The sequence below is a fragment of the Crocodylus siamensis genome, chromosome 5 (assembly GCF_052110815.1).
Source record: "Crocodylus siamensis isolate JL-2025a chromosome 5, ASM5211081v1, whole genome shotgun sequence".
Classification (NCBI taxonomy): domain Eukaryota; kingdom Metazoa; phylum Chordata; order Crocodylia; family Crocodylidae; genus Crocodylus; species Crocodylus siamensis.
In genome coordinates this window covers 33342903-33357996 of record NC_143399.1, presented here as the reverse complement: position 1 = coordinate 33357996, position 15094 = coordinate 33342903, and the positions used below count along the sequence as shown (strand labels likewise).

General features: G+C 43.1%; 1 protein-coding gene across 1 annotated transcript in view; it reads left to right on the top strand.

Moving 5' to 3' along the window:
* Nucleotides 1-12733, top strand: part of ABCA4 (ATP binding cassette subfamily A member 4) — a 102643-nt gene extending 89910 nt beyond the window's left edge. The window contains exons 40-49 of the mRNA XM_090047554.1: nucleotides 236-365; nucleotides 2318-2438; nucleotides 3340-3402; nucleotides 3514-3620; nucleotides 4812-4953; nucleotides 5326-5460; nucleotides 10469-10572; nucleotides 10672-10764; nucleotides 11209-11458; nucleotides 12594-12733. Coding sequence (XP_089903680.1) covers nucleotides 236-365; nucleotides 2318-2438; nucleotides 3340-3402; nucleotides 3514-3620; nucleotides 4812-4953; nucleotides 5326-5460; nucleotides 10469-10572; nucleotides 10672-10764; nucleotides 11209-11458; nucleotides 12594-12716 — 1268 coding nt within the window. The 3' untranslated portion in view covers nucleotides 12717-12733. The remainder of the gene's footprint in view (nucleotides 1-235; nucleotides 366-2317; nucleotides 2439-3339; nucleotides 3403-3513; nucleotides 3621-4811; nucleotides 4954-5325; nucleotides 5461-10468; nucleotides 10573-10671; nucleotides 10765-11208; nucleotides 11459-12593) is intronic.
* The last annotated feature ends 2361 nt before the right edge of the window (nucleotides 12734-15094 follow it).

Here is a 15094-nt window from a genome sequence, read left to right as displayed (position 1 = left end):
TATTAATGGAGACGTCATTTACTTTCACCCAATACGAGTGCCTAGAGTTAAAAGAGCTAAGTCTGGTTATGTATTTCCAATAAGAAGCTCTATCAGGGGACTTTGAAAAAGTGCCTGGTCATGATCATATAAATTACAGATTTGCATCCTAAGCCATTACACTAATGGGTTTTGCTCTCAGGAACAATGGTTTGGGCAATAATTCACCTACTTTTCTGGTGGTTTCACTCCAAAGGTGAGGAGCGTGTCTCGAATCCATTCCAGTGGGACTTTATTGGAAAGAATTTGTTTGCCATGGCAGTGGAAGGGATTGTATACTTTGCTCTCAACCTCTTCATGCAGCATCGTTTTTTCCACACAAGATGGTATGTTTGAAAAATCTTTAACTCAGAAATCTGTATGCAAGTTATTCTATTGACAAAATGACTGCCCCATTATCTGCTGGGGTTGCTTTCTGTCTCTTGAAAGCCTTACATTTGTGATGGGTTTAGCAGCTTCACCCTATTAATTTATTTTGATTTCATCCTAAATCCCCAATACATGGGCCATTTCCCAGGTGTAAATATGCCATTCATGCTCTGACAAGATTTTCAACAAGGATTCCAGTTGGTGCTAGGTCTTTTGTCATGTGGAGTGCTGTCTACCAGGAACCAGGACAACTGGACTGAGTATATCATCTCATTACACAGAGGCCACCAAACAGTTGCCAGCTAGTAAAAGCTTTAATTGAGCAACACGTTTGTTCTTAACCAGTGACAGAGAAGTTCTTTGCTGTTGCAAAACACTCTGGTCCACCCCAGCCCCTGTGTTCCCAGGACTAAGACCTTTACTTACAGAAGTGGAGAATGCAAGTGCAAGAGTGCTGCAGCCAACCTTCCCTTATAAAACCAAAGTCCCATCTCTCCAGTCATGGGAATTAACTAGTTTATTAACTAGTTGAAAATTAAAGAAATGGCTAACTTTTAACTTTAACTACTTAAATTTTTAAGCTGTCAACTTTTAACTTTAACTAGTTTTAAAAAAGGTTAACTTTAACTTTTTTGAAGTATAACTTAAAAGTTAAAAACAAATGAAATCTGGCATTTTTCCTGACACAGCCACTCTCTAGGACTTGCATGGAATGATATTTCTTTATTGAAACTCTAAGACTTCTTGTTTGAGAGACAGAGAGTAGTGTGCCTTCCTACGAGATATGGTCTCTTAAGAACTACAAGTCCCAGAGTTCCTTAATTCAAACTGGCAGTTTCTGTGCATTTGCAGAAGTCAACAGGGCAGCCAATTGGCTGCAGGACAGGGAACAAGTGAGGGTGAAGCAAATGATGACTTTTTAAATTTTAATGACGATCAAAACCCAGGGCCCAAGAAGTTGAGAATTACTTCTCATCTGTGAAAAACTTATCTGAGATGTCACCTACTATAGAAAAGCTATTCATCTGTTATAACACAAGCGTTTCCTCATCTGTCCATGTACAGCAATTGTTTAGTAATGGGGGGCTTAGTTTTGCAAGACAGAAGAGGAAAATTGTCAGATGTAAATTTTGAAATACAGCTTTTGCTGACGTTCAATAAGCATGTTTAAACAGTTTCTGCTATGCAAATGAACATTCGTTTTCTCATTTAAACTGATTTTCTCATTTCAATCTAGTTTTGATTTTCAGACACTTTCATTATTTCTAATTCAGATGTATTTCATACTCTTTTGTTACCTTTTGAGCAATACAATTGTAACAACAGAGGTTTCCTGTGGAAAGAGCTTTCATTTGTCACCTGGCAATGAATAACTCCTTTTTGTTATTCTGGTACACCTATATGATGCATTGACTTTTACAAAGTACTTCACATGGTGAGGGTGAGAAGGATATAACGTTACATAGGTATTGGTAAATTGTTATTCTGAAAACTGTGTGACAAGTAGAACATTGTTTTCAGGCAGAGCAGGATGAGTTCCAAGTAAATTAGTGGGCTTCTGTGAAAAGAAACCCACTCACTGCATTTAAAAATGAAAAATGATGCCAAGAGGCAATTCATCGTGTTTCACGCATTTCTCACAGATCAACTTAACTTTTAACTAATTACTCTCTTTTTAACTTACCTTTTAACTAGTTGAAAGTGGAAATATTTAACTTTTAACTTAACTCAAGTTAATATTAAAGGCTGCTAACTTTTAACTAGTTACATTTTTCATAAACTTTTCCCATGACTGCATCTCTCCCGTTAGTCATACTTTCTGGCAGTTGTCTCACTGTGATTTCAGTTTGCTACTGTAACCGTGTCCCATGTAATTCATTCACTCAGTGAATCTCTTGGCTTTCCTTAGGTTTTATTATCCTGTCACAACACCCATTAATGATGAAGATGAGGATGTTGCAGAGGAAAGACAAAGAATTTTGAAAGGAGGAAGCAAAACAGATATCTTAACATTAAAAGAACTGACAAAGGTAATACTTTGCGAATGATAAAGTCTATGTTAGCTTTAGTTGGAAAGTCCTCTGACGGGGAACGGGACGGGACGACTAGTGACAGATTATTGTTCCACAGTGCACATCAACCGGCAGATTAGATGGTTTTAAAACCAAGAAAATTTAGTCATGAAAAAATAGAACATGACTGAGCTAAGCTATCAAAAAGCAAGCTAAAGTCCTTAATATCAGTACAGGAAAGTATACTCTTGATGCTGCTCCCTTCCTTATTTACTGCTTTGCTGAAGTGCCCAAACTCCTTTACCCTCCCACCTTGCCATCCCAAACTAAAATTCTGCCATCTCCCTTAGATTGCACAGCAGTTGTCCATCAGATTCTTCATTTTGGTCTGCTGTTCTTCCATATATAAGTCCTAATCTCCTCTTTAGCTGTCCTCATATTTCTGGACTAAGAAACTCACAGTGTGGTGCTAGCTAATTTCTTTCCAGGGTCTGAACACATCTGAATGATGCTTTCTGCCATTTTCTTCAGCATCCCAAAATCATACCTACCATGTATCTTTGACTGGAAGTTTATTCTTTGGTCTTTATTTCCTTTGCTTCATCTTTTTTGTTCATCAGGGGCTTTCGGTTACAGTAGAGATTCTGAAAACTGGATCCATGTGCCATAGATATGAAATGACAGGTTAGAGAAAAGTGACACATCCAATTTAAGAGTCATTTAAAGTGTAGCTAGTTAAGAGGAAATATTTGATTTGTGGAATGTTTGTACTTTGAATTTTAAATTGTTCTAGGGTTACATTTTATTCTTGTCAAGGCTTTAGAGCTGCCTCATGCCCATTTGACTAAACAGTCACATTCTGAGAATTGTCGCTGCTGTGGGACTCTGAAATAGGAGTTTTATTCTCCTCTCTTTCTAGCTTTATACAACTGGACAAAGACCAGCAGTAGACAGACTCTGCGTGGGCATTCGTCCTGGAGAGGTGGGTTGTTCAATAGCACCAGGACACATTTTGTGGCTGAGTTCAAGTTTCGTAATCCTATTGCTTTCCAAGCTGTAAGTACTGAAGAACGTGATACATTTTATAATTTAGTGCTTTGGCCTTCTGGGAGTGAATGGTGCTGGCAAGACGACAACTTTCAAAATGCTGACTGGGGACACTGATGTGACAACTGGAGATGCTGTGGTGGCTGGCAACAGGTAAGCTCCTTAAGACACTCTGGCAGTCCTGTTCCCACTGGATAAGTGACCACATCACAGAAGCTTTCACTATGTCTGGCACTCAATGGCAGCCCCTGTGGAAACTCTTGGCAGACATGAAGGGCCTGGCAATTGTGCACAGTGGAGTAGTTGGCACTGCTGTTGCTCTTGGCTAGGCCTGTTCTGTGGATGAAGAACATCATCCAGAGTCAAGTCAGTTATAAGTAAAGTAGAATGAAATATTATTTGGAGACATAAAAATCAGTTGGAATTTGTACTTCCCAAAGCACAGGTGTGGTTTTCACATTTCCTAAAACTGCAGCTTGAATATCTCAGTCTCTTGCTGTGAAGTGTAGAGCTGTTCTTCTACATGTGGAGAGTGACTGTTTCTTATGCATCTTTGGTGTTTAATGTGTTCTGGACTGTAGCTACAAACAGCCAAAAGACAGCAGCAATTCACAGGCAAAGTAAATCAGCTCTTTTATTTTCCTTTCCCACCTCCCTACTACACCCCAAAGCAGTGTCAGCATTGTTTCTTGCTTATCTACTCCCAAAGCTTACATTCCAAGATTAAACTGCCTGATTTGTTACCTAGAAATAAATACCATTAACAAAATAGGATCTGCTGAGTTGCTGCTCAGAGAAGGACTTGTCTTACTTGCCTTCAAGCTGGTTTATACTGTACAATCTAGTTTCAACAGAAAAAGCGGGGGAGAGGAGACTAGTTTACACTCTTATTTGGGCTGAGTGGACTAGAAATGGAATTTATGCACACATGCCAGCCGTAACATGGTGAAGTACCATTGCCCTGGGCAATTGCTGAGCAATTTAACAGTGCATCTCCTTTGGGGGAAGCATTGTTGCCAGTGATACCTTTTATTGGACCAACTGCATAGTTAGAATAGACTTAGACAAGCTTTTGAATGAGATGCATTCTTCATCAGGTTAAGAAAAGATATTACTCACCATAATCCTTGCCTTTCACGTAATTCTTGGACCATCGTGGCTACAGCTTCACTCCAGCAGTACCAGAACATGGAAAATCTCAAAATCATCAGATGGAATTAATCTGTAGGCTGGTTTCACTAATGAGGGAGATACTGCCCAGAGAAAACAGACTTTCTGCAAGCTTTCCATTTCTTTCCCAGAGTTATTATTATTGTCACGTTACTTTGTTCATTCTCTCTCCAGTATATTGACCAACATCTCTGACGTCCATCAAAGCATGGGCTACTGCCCTCAGTTTGATGCTATTGATGACCTGCTCACAGGTCGGGAACATCTCCGTCTCTATGCATGCCTGCGAGGAGTCCCAGGAAAGGAAATCGAGAGGGTAAAGGAATCTCTTTTTTGCTAGCTCTTTGGCTTAAATAAATATTTGATATGATTAATTGAAACCCTCCCATGTGTAGGGTCAGAATTTCTGTTCCTGGAAATTTGGGGTGCAGTTCAAGTCGTTTGGACAGCTTAGCACATGACTGCACCAGCAGAGGCAAGTATGTGGTCATCTGTGAGGCATGAAGTGGTAGTTCACCCTCCTTTACAAGCAGTTGTGCTCATTAATGGAGTCACCTTTGTTCCAACCATAAGATATGTTTACTAAATCACTGTTTCTTCTCTGGCTCTACGAGAAGTGGGAAGCACCAGATCTGCCTGACATTCATTATCTGCTATGTGAAAAAAGAATTAATGCTCTTTCCTACAGGTTGCTGAGTGGGGTATTCAGAAGCTGGGTCTCCACATGTATGCTGACCAGCTGGCAGGCACGTACAGTGGTGGCAACAAACGCAAACTTTCCACTGCCATCGCACTGATAGGCTGCCCTCCTCTCATCCTACTAGTAAGTGTCACAGGAAAGTAAATCTGTGATGTTGCAACACAGTATTTCAGAAAGCTCTTCTCCAAATCAGGTATTCTGCCTGTGGTTAATAAAGGGCTGAGCACCTCTGGTAAAGGGCCTACTACTACCCTCAAATCTTGTCAATTTAAATGGCATTGTTAGTTACTTGATTTCACTGCAAACTAGGGAGTTTAACATCCCTTAGGACTGACCACTAAGTAACTACCACAGGAAAGTTCTTCAGTGGAGGACTTCAGCTAAAATTCGGGATCCAATCACCTCTGAATGACATGGAAGTTCAAATCGATACCTCTGCTCACCACAGCTCACCTCTGCTTGTTGTATAGGGAACAAATCAGAGTGTATAACCATTGATTTCAGAGATGACTTTATGAGCAGATATACCTGGTGGAGTAGGCCAGCACTTTTTTAATAGTGCCATCTAATTTATCCATGGAAATAAAAATATGAGTGGAGCATACCTGGAACAGAATTCTGCTTCCCTTTGTGCATCTAAACGGTAGTTTTCTGTGTGCATAAGTGGTGGTTTTATTACTTATGCACAGGTTGCAATTCTGCTTCCCCTGCAGTGTGGATGCTAAGCCTGCATGCATTTGTTGAGCATGCTCAATAAGCTGTGCACTGGTTAATTGTGTAATTACCTTAAGACTAGCTACAAGTGCAAAGTACTTACTTATCACACCATAAAAAGCTCCAACCAGCTATAAAGTTAGATCTCAAAGTGTATGCTAACTTTATAGCTGGTTGCTATCAAGCTTTAATTTTCATGTGTATGGGGTGCACTATGCCCAGTATGAAACCCCTAGGCCCTGAGGATCGAGGCAGCCATGATCCCTAGGGGATCAGGGATGTGTGAAGCCCCCAAGCTTGGGAGATCACAGCTACCTGTCCCGGGGTATGTGGGGTGCCTCCACATCTGGGAGCCCCTCATGTCGCATGGCAGGAGGCACGATTGTGTGTATCATGTGTTAGATACCATTGTGCCTTTATCTGCACATGTAGAGGGGTCCTGTGTAAGGTCTATAAGATGTAGGACTGCAACAAGCATTGCAGGAGTACAGTGAAGGGAACTGCGCAAAGACATGGTTCTGTGATACTTTAAAGTGCTGCCTTTCAAGACAAACCTGGATTTTCATTGCAGCTGTTTGTGCAGCTGCAGGGGGTTGGGGTGTGGAGTCCAGTTGGCTGCGCACATGGAAGAGCTACACTCTGAAGAGCACGCCTCAGGACTCCATGCTGCTTAACCTATTCCCTGCTGGCTTCAGAGTGGGCAGTTTGTTCCTTTGGTGGTGCAGCAGCACCACTGGCTGTATGGAGGGGAGGGGGAAAGAAGGGCTGGGTCTTTCCCCAAGAGCAGCACTTGCCTTGGCTCCTGGGTGCCTAGCTTAGGGCTTTGCATTGCTTGCCATACCCCATTTCCCGCTGGCTTTGGTGCAACCAGTTTGCTGTCTTACAACAGCAGCCATGCTGGCCATGTGGAGGGAAAAGGGGAAGAGAGAATGGAACTTTCCGCTGAAGCAGCACATACCCTGTAGGGTTGTGAGAAATTTCAGCAGCCATTCCATTTAGGAGGTTTCATAGTTTCATAGTTGGTAGGGTCGGAAGTGATCTGAGCAGATCATCAAGTCCGACCCCCTGCCATGGCAGGAAAGAATACTGGGGTCAAACAACCCCAGCAAGGTGTTCATCTAACCTCCTCTTAAAGACCCCCAGGGTAGGAGCCAGCACCACTTCTTCTCTTGGAAGTTGGTTCCAGACTCTAGCCGCCCTGTCTGTGAAGTAGCGCCTCCTGATATCTAACCTAAACCTACCCTCTGCCAGCTTGTGACCACTATTTCTAGTCACTCCTGGTAGTGCTGGGGGGAACAGGGACTTCCCCAGTGACTTCTTGTTGTCCTTGATCTGGGTAGCTAGTCCCAGTTCCATCTCTGCCTTGGCCTTCCTGACTGCCCCCCTGCAGCCCCGAGCAACCGCAGTGTAGTCCTCTCTGGTGATGGCCCCTCCCTTCCAGTGGGTGTATGCCTCCCTTTTAGCTAGGAGACATTTCCGGATGCTTTTGGTGAGTCATGGGGGCTTATGTGCCCTCCTCCTCCCTTTGATCCATGTTGGGATTACCTTCCTTTCAGCTTGGAGGATCGTCTCCTTAAGGGGCGACCACTCTTCTTGGACACCTGGCTCCCCTCCCCTCGGGGACCTCAGTGCTTCCCTGACTATTCTCCTTAGCTCATTGAAGTCCACCCTCCCGAAATCTAGGGCTGCTGCCTTGCTGCCAGCCTTTGCCACCTTGCACTGGATGGTGAATTCCAGCAGGCGATGATCACTGTCGCCCAGATGGTCGAGCACCAGCAGCCCCCCAAAACACTGAATTCGAATCGAAATGGAAGGCTCCAAAACATCTCTGAAATAAAATGAGGTATCTGAAATGTTTAGGAAATGTTTCAGAAAATTTCAGAGTTTCAGAGCCTGGCTTACAGGGAAACAGCTGTACGCTGTTGACCTGCTGTACGATTTGGCTTCGCAGGGGGCACAGATCCGTGCCAGGGGTCTCCTCACCACCGCTGCCCAGCCCACACTGCCCTGGTGACACAGGGCTGCACAGGGTGGGCAGCAGCAATGAGGAGACTCCAGTGCAGATTTCTATTCCCTGTGGAGCCAGGTTGTGCGACAGGGCAGTGTTGGTCCCTGTCGTGCGACCTGGCTCCACAGGGAGCAGACATCCAGGGCAGTTTGGGGTGGGCAGTGGCAGTGAGGAGACCCCCCCATGCGGATCTCTGCCCCCATCCTACCAAGTGCCCGCACGCACCACATTCAGCAAGGCAGTGGTGACCCCCCTGTATGAGGGTTTTTAAACCCAAAAGCTTGCTAAGATATATTTCTCCAACTATTCAGTTGGTCTAATAAAAGATATCAGAGGTACCCTCAACTGGTCCATGCTGAGGCCAGGACCCAAAGGGGGAGGTCAAAGAGCCAGGGGCCACCACGAGGAATGCCCAGAGCAAGAGGCTCAGGATTTCGACTGGCCTGAAGGCGGGGCCAGGGCCTCAGGGGGAGCCAAAGGTCCCAGAGAGGGGCCCACAGCTGAAGGGGGTTAAGGATGCAATGTGCGAGGCATGGGCCACAGTGTTAGGGTAGGTACAGAGATGCAGAATAGATGTCACCCCAAGACACCAAATGGGAAGCCTCCTGCCTGGGGAACATCTAGATCAGCTTTCCATCAAGGTGTGACAGGAAAAAGAGGGGCAGGTAGTTGGCCCAGAAACAGGTGGGCAAGCAGCGTCTAACTGACACTGGAAAGGCCCCCTATTCCTGCTGGTTTCATCCCACTCTGCCTACACACACACACACAAGTGACACAAGTTTTGCTTTCAGCAGCTTGAGGTACAGTTTCACAGAAACACCTGCACCTATCCCCTTGAAACCTGGCAGGCTCCATGGCCTCAGAAGGGGCTACCATGCTTGCTGTTTTCATCCCACTGCACCTTAACACACCCACAAAGTCACACATCACGAGTTTTGCTTTGAACCGTTCGAGGTGCAGTTTTACAGAAACCCCTGCACCTATCTCCTTGAAACATGGCAGGCTTCATGCCCTGAGAAGGGGCTACCATCCCTGCTGTTTTCATCCCGCTCTACCTTAACACACATGACATGAGTTTTGCTTTGAACAGTTTGAGGTATAGTTTCACAAAAAACCCTGCACCTATCTCCTTGAAAATTTTCAGGCTTTATGCCCTTGGATGAGGCTACCATCTCTGCAAGTTTCATCAAAATCAGGCACAAAATGACAAAGTTATAGGCATTTTAGCAATTCCCCATTATAGCCTATGGATGAATCACCAAAACAGCATCAAAACTCTGAAACAAATTTGGCTGAATTGAAATGGAACAGCGATCCAAAACACCAAAAAGAATCACCGTCCCTCCAAAATGGCCAAATCCAAAACCAAATTGAAACATAGCCATGTTGCACAGTCTTGCTCAGCCTATACACACACGCTAATGCATCTTCACTTCAGGGGAACTGAAATCACTACTTGTGTGTAAGTGCCAAAAAATGCCACCACCTGGCTAGAAAACTGTCATTTAGATACACGTAGGGAAATAGAACTAGACCTCTGCTCTTCCCTACCTTGTAGTGATTCTGAAATAAAACATTGTAGCCATTGCTTAAATTACCATGTCATGAATGCTGGGCTCAAGAGGAACACAGGTTACAAGTGCCAGCAAGAATTTAAAACTTTCAATTCAATTACTGCGTAGCGCTTGCCATTAGATCAGCTGGTATCACTGCAGTTTGCCTAATATGAGAGCACTGACAGCTTTCTAATTGCATGTTTGTTTTTGCCCCTTACTGGTTCTTTGTGTGTTCCATGTGTGCCTTGTAAAGCAAAGTGTTGAATATTTTTTCACATCTCAGAATAAATGTAAAAGATTCATGTAAAAATTCTTTGCCACAACTCATTACTTTTTGCCACCGGCTGGGCTAACCACTTTATTAAAACTGGCTCCTCAACTGGTGCAGCCCAAATGAAGTCAGTGCCAATTAACAGCAGCTAGAGATGTTAAAATATAAATGGCAGGGTCTGTGTGCTTATTACACACAAGCTTCACAGTGTTTGGAATCTGAATTTGGCTTTTGAATAAGCCCTGTTATTCCCAGGCTCCGTAAGTGCTGAATGTGCCTGGGCACTCCAACAGTCTGCTAGTTGGAGGGAAGGCAGCTATTACAAATACTTACAAAATCAACAGGTAAAATCCTAAACCAGCTGCTTTTGCATTGCTTCTGTCATAGTGTGCACTGCACTAAATTGCTTTCCAATAGCCATACCTCATGCAGAGTGCATTGCATTCCCAACTCTGTTCATTTGTCGCCCTTGCTTTCCAAAAGTAAAAAATAAGTCCATTGTTTAAGAAATCTAAAATTAATGCCCTGGCATGATGCTTTAACCCCGTCATGACTATAATAAAGATTAAAGTGTCTTTTCAGGATGAACCAACTACAGGAATGGATCCTCAGTCCCGACGCCTCCTATGGAACGCCATTGTCAGTGTGATCAAAGAAGGGCGAGCTGTGGTTCTGACGTCACACAGGTAACATGAACCTCCTTTCTTACAATCAGTACTGAGGCCAAGAACTCTTACGGTCTGGCTGTGCTTTAATTTTGACACTCTGTCCTTCTCTTTTACCAGCATGGAAGAATGTGAAGCTCTCTGTACTCGTCTAGCCATAATGGTGAAGGGGACCTTCAAATGCTTGGGCACTATTCAACATCTAAAATACAAGTAAGTTGTTTTGTTTTTATCCCAGGTTGTTAAAGATGTGTCTGGTCTTTTTACAAGGACACATTTCAGTCTTGTATACTATGTGCAGTGGATGGTTTGCAACAATCCCTACTTGTACAACCGTTAGGTAAGACAGGACTGAATTAGACTTGTGTCCCTTAAAATAATTCACTACCCACCTTGTGAAAGTAACTCTTTAATACATAAAATCATTAAGTTAGGCCCCCTAGTCTTCATTTTACTCAAGATGTTACAGACTACTTTCTTACAGCATACTTGGAGTCAAAAGGTTACTACCGCTGCTTGATAGAGTTAGTTGTATGTGTTCATTTTAAATACTCCTGAGTATGTATGTAACTGCTAAAGATAGACTTTCCCTCATTGAAAAGTAAGCTCAGTCTTTATAGCCTTTATAAAACAACCAAATCCATGTGCGTTTCTCAGATTTGGAGATGGCTATATTGTCACATTGAAAATCAAAGCCCCGAAGCCTGGAGTGCCTCCAGATCCCACCTCAGCCGAGCACTTCATACATGCAAACTTCCCTGGGAGTTTACAGAAAGAGAAACACTACAACATGCTGCAGTACCAGATATGCTCCTCCTCGCTGGCCAAGATCTTTCGGTTACTTCTCTCCAACAAGGAAAGCCTGAGTATTGAAGAATATTCTGTTTCTCAAACAACTTTAGATCAAGTAAGTAAGAAATAGTAAACTCATCCTGAGACTAATCTGATTAATAAGAGACAGGAAATGCAATAGGGATGCAGCAGAATTTATATCTAACTGCCTTGAATACATATTAAAATTAACTTTTAAAAGGCTTTCTCTTGCACACTTTTTTCAATGATCTCCAGTAAGAAAGCAGGGTAAGACAGTTGTATAACTGTTTTATGCTGTGTAAAATGCTGCTGTTTGAAAGCTGTAATGACATCTTATCCCAGGCACAGGAACTCTTATAACCTGGTCACCAGAATCAAGCCTGAGTCCTCAGTTTAGGAGAATTACTGAGCACTATTCATGCTGTGCTCTGTCCTCCAGAATGAGACCTGCAGAATCTGGAGTAACCAGGTCACTTCCATCAGATTTGCTTTAATGAAGAGTCCTAATTGCCTTGTGCGCAGAGCTTCTGTAGTACCCAATCCAGCGATTATACATTTGTCCTCCTCAAAAGGCATAGATTTCTGTACAGTAGCAATAATTAAAAAGCCTGCAAAGTTGGCCAGTGCTGTGGGCAGCATGCAGGTTTGCCTATTGGGCATCAGTCACAGACATGGTGAGACATGCCACACCTGCTTTGCATGTACTAGGTACCCAAACTGGCAGCATTGTGCTTACACTGTCACTGAATAGTATCATGGCCATCTCCATGCTTTGGCAGTGGCTTTGAGTTTGTCCAGACAATATCTTTCTCAGGGCTGTTAACAGCCCCACTCCCCTTCCTTCCCCCCTCCAATGGGTGGGTGCATACACCTGTGGAAGGGCTGCATTTCCTCCTGGCATGTACATAAGGACTTCAGGACCACCATTTAGCTCCTCTAACTCCTTGCTTACCCAGTAGTTTATCTCACACTGTGTGAACCTTAACAGAGCCCTACATCTGCTGGAGCTGAGAGATGGATTTGGCTTCCACACAGTATCCATACTGATATCAAATAATGAAAAATGTGTGAGCTGTGCTGGCAGACAGGGTCTCAGTTCTGCACATCCCTGTGGCTTTCCTTCTGCACCTCTTCTCTACAGAGAAGCTGACATGATGCAATTTGCCAAAGTAGTTGGACTGCCTGGTCTTGCTAGGGTCTGGTGCTTTATGTGTCTCTTCCTCACACAGGTGTTTGTGAACTTTGCTAAGCAACAGATGGAAGATGAGACAATTCCTTTACACCCTCGTGCAGCTGGAGCCAGGAGAGAAGTGAAGGTGTACCCGGATACTCCTGCACAGACATCTGCATAGTGCAGCCACTAATACCAGGAGCATAAATAGCTCAGGGAAGTGCCATATTGCAGCAGTATGGACAGTGAAGAAACCACTCCTGGGCACAGTATTCAGATAAAGTCTTGCTGAGAAATGTGCAACTTTAGCAGGTGCAAGAAGCTTCTATTGCTCTGACAGGAGAAATGCATGAGATACACATTGAAAATGTCAAAGGAGTCAAGGTGTTTGGTTTATAAAATGCTTCTGTAAAATAAAAATCATTTTTGGTGCAAAAGGAAAGGACTCTTTCCTCCTTCTGAGCACACACAAAGCTATTAAGAGTACAGTTTCTGTACCTGGTATTTTTAACTGCTACTAGTAGCACTGGGTGCAGAGCCAAAGGCAGAGAGCACTGCCCAGCTCAGAAATAGGAAAACCTAGACTGCAGTTGCAGACCTAGACCACAGTTGCTGACAGACAGTATAGCTGCTCAGAGGCTGCTTTGTTGAAATGTCAAGTCATTGTATTAGAGTTCCAGATGCAAACAGAGGACATGCTTCAGCAGAAATGAGGGGGCGGGGGAACCAGTAGTTGATCAAGGACCGCTAAAAGGGGTGTGTGGCAGCAGCAATGAGCAAACTAAGCATGGGTCCAGTAGTTGAGACCAGAGCTCTCAGCAGTAAACCAGAGGCAAAGGAGGTATGATTGCACCACTGTCCTCAGGGGGAACCAACTCAAAGCTCACATCCAAGCAGAACCTTTCTGACATTTGAAAAAGTTTGATACATGTTTTAATGAATATGACCACATGCCCCTTCACTTTCTGGTTTCAGGTGCTGCAGCAAAAATGCTGAAACAGGTATTTTAAAAGAGTCAACATAATGCTTGGTATTTATGCTCCAGCCTGACCCAGGCCATACTGACATTCTCCATTTCACAAAGAGGTCTGGGAAGACATCCCCAACATAAATCAGGATGAAATGTTCCTTCTGCAAAAACACTCATTTTGCATTTAGCTCCTTTCCTAGTTCACAGTTTAGATTAGTGAGACAAGCAGGTTCGCAGTGATTTATTGCTTTGGTTACTTACCAGAGCATGTCCCTCAGCCACCTTGTCACTGAAAGAATTTGTTATGCAAAAATGAAGGCTGTTGTGTATTTTTGTTGTTCATCAGTCCCATTCCCCCCATCCGCTCCTCCCCTGATATAGCTTTTTTATTTGACATGAGACTAGACTATTTTGCTTTGTACTATACAAAAAGTCAGCAACCACATGCAATCTTTTGTTGCCATAATTATTTTTGATGCGATTCAAAACGTGTTTGATTTATTGCATATTTCATCCTTACAATTGCTGCAAAAAATCCTTCTATATATCTTTTATAGATAAATAAATAGTCATGAAACAAAACAGTATATATGTCTTCTATTCATAGATATGCTCTAAAATAGTTTCTTTAAAATGTCAGTAAGACAGGATTGCAACAGTTTCTTGAGTAGTTTTGTACAAAACTTTCCCAAATCACACTGAACACCTTGTGGAAAACAAAACACAGGAAGTTCAAAGTGTAACTGGATCCTCCTCCCTGGCTTGCAAATGTTGATGGAACTATCATTTTGAGTACTGTTAGGTTAGTGCATTTGTTTACAAAGTATATTAAAAACTCTTCAGAGAACACTAACACAAAATGTCTAGATAAAAGATCCTTTGGTATCACAATGACTTGTTTTATGAAAACAGGTCAGATAGCATAGCTGCAGAAGAGATTAGATCTTCAAAATCTTATCTACTAACCAATGAACAATTTATTGGTAAAGGAACTTTCTAAACAAGGGATGGTATACCCAAAATTACTTTTGCTTTCAGATTGCCTGGACAACACATACATTAGAATAATCATCTCAGTCCTCTGTGGTAGTGCTCACCTCTCTATTCCAAGTACATCTTTCCCATTGTAACTTATGATGCACTTGCCCCCACACCAATTTCACTCCAGCTGGGGAGACTCAGGAAAGGCAACTTGATCAGCACTCTGGTGGGATGCTGCTCCCAAAGCTGGAAATTTCTCACGACAAGCCTTCACGCTGCCTCTGATCACTGGTAGAGGAAGACCCAACTGTTACTGACTGGAAAGCTCTAGGCCAGTTTGGTTATAGTGAGCCATAGGGACCTTTGACCACCAATGAAGCAACAGTCATGACAATTAATCTGGATTTCAAAAATGCCCCTGAATTTAGACATATTAGGAGGGTTTCAACTGTCTAGAATTTCCCACAGAAATGGAGATCCAGTATGCACACGAACCATCTCAGCTTAGTTATTTAAACAAATTCTCCCATTTACTAGCAGTTTTGTCCATAAAAGAAGCCCATTAGCTTTTTCTTCCTGTAGTTCCACACAAGCATTCAAATAAGTCT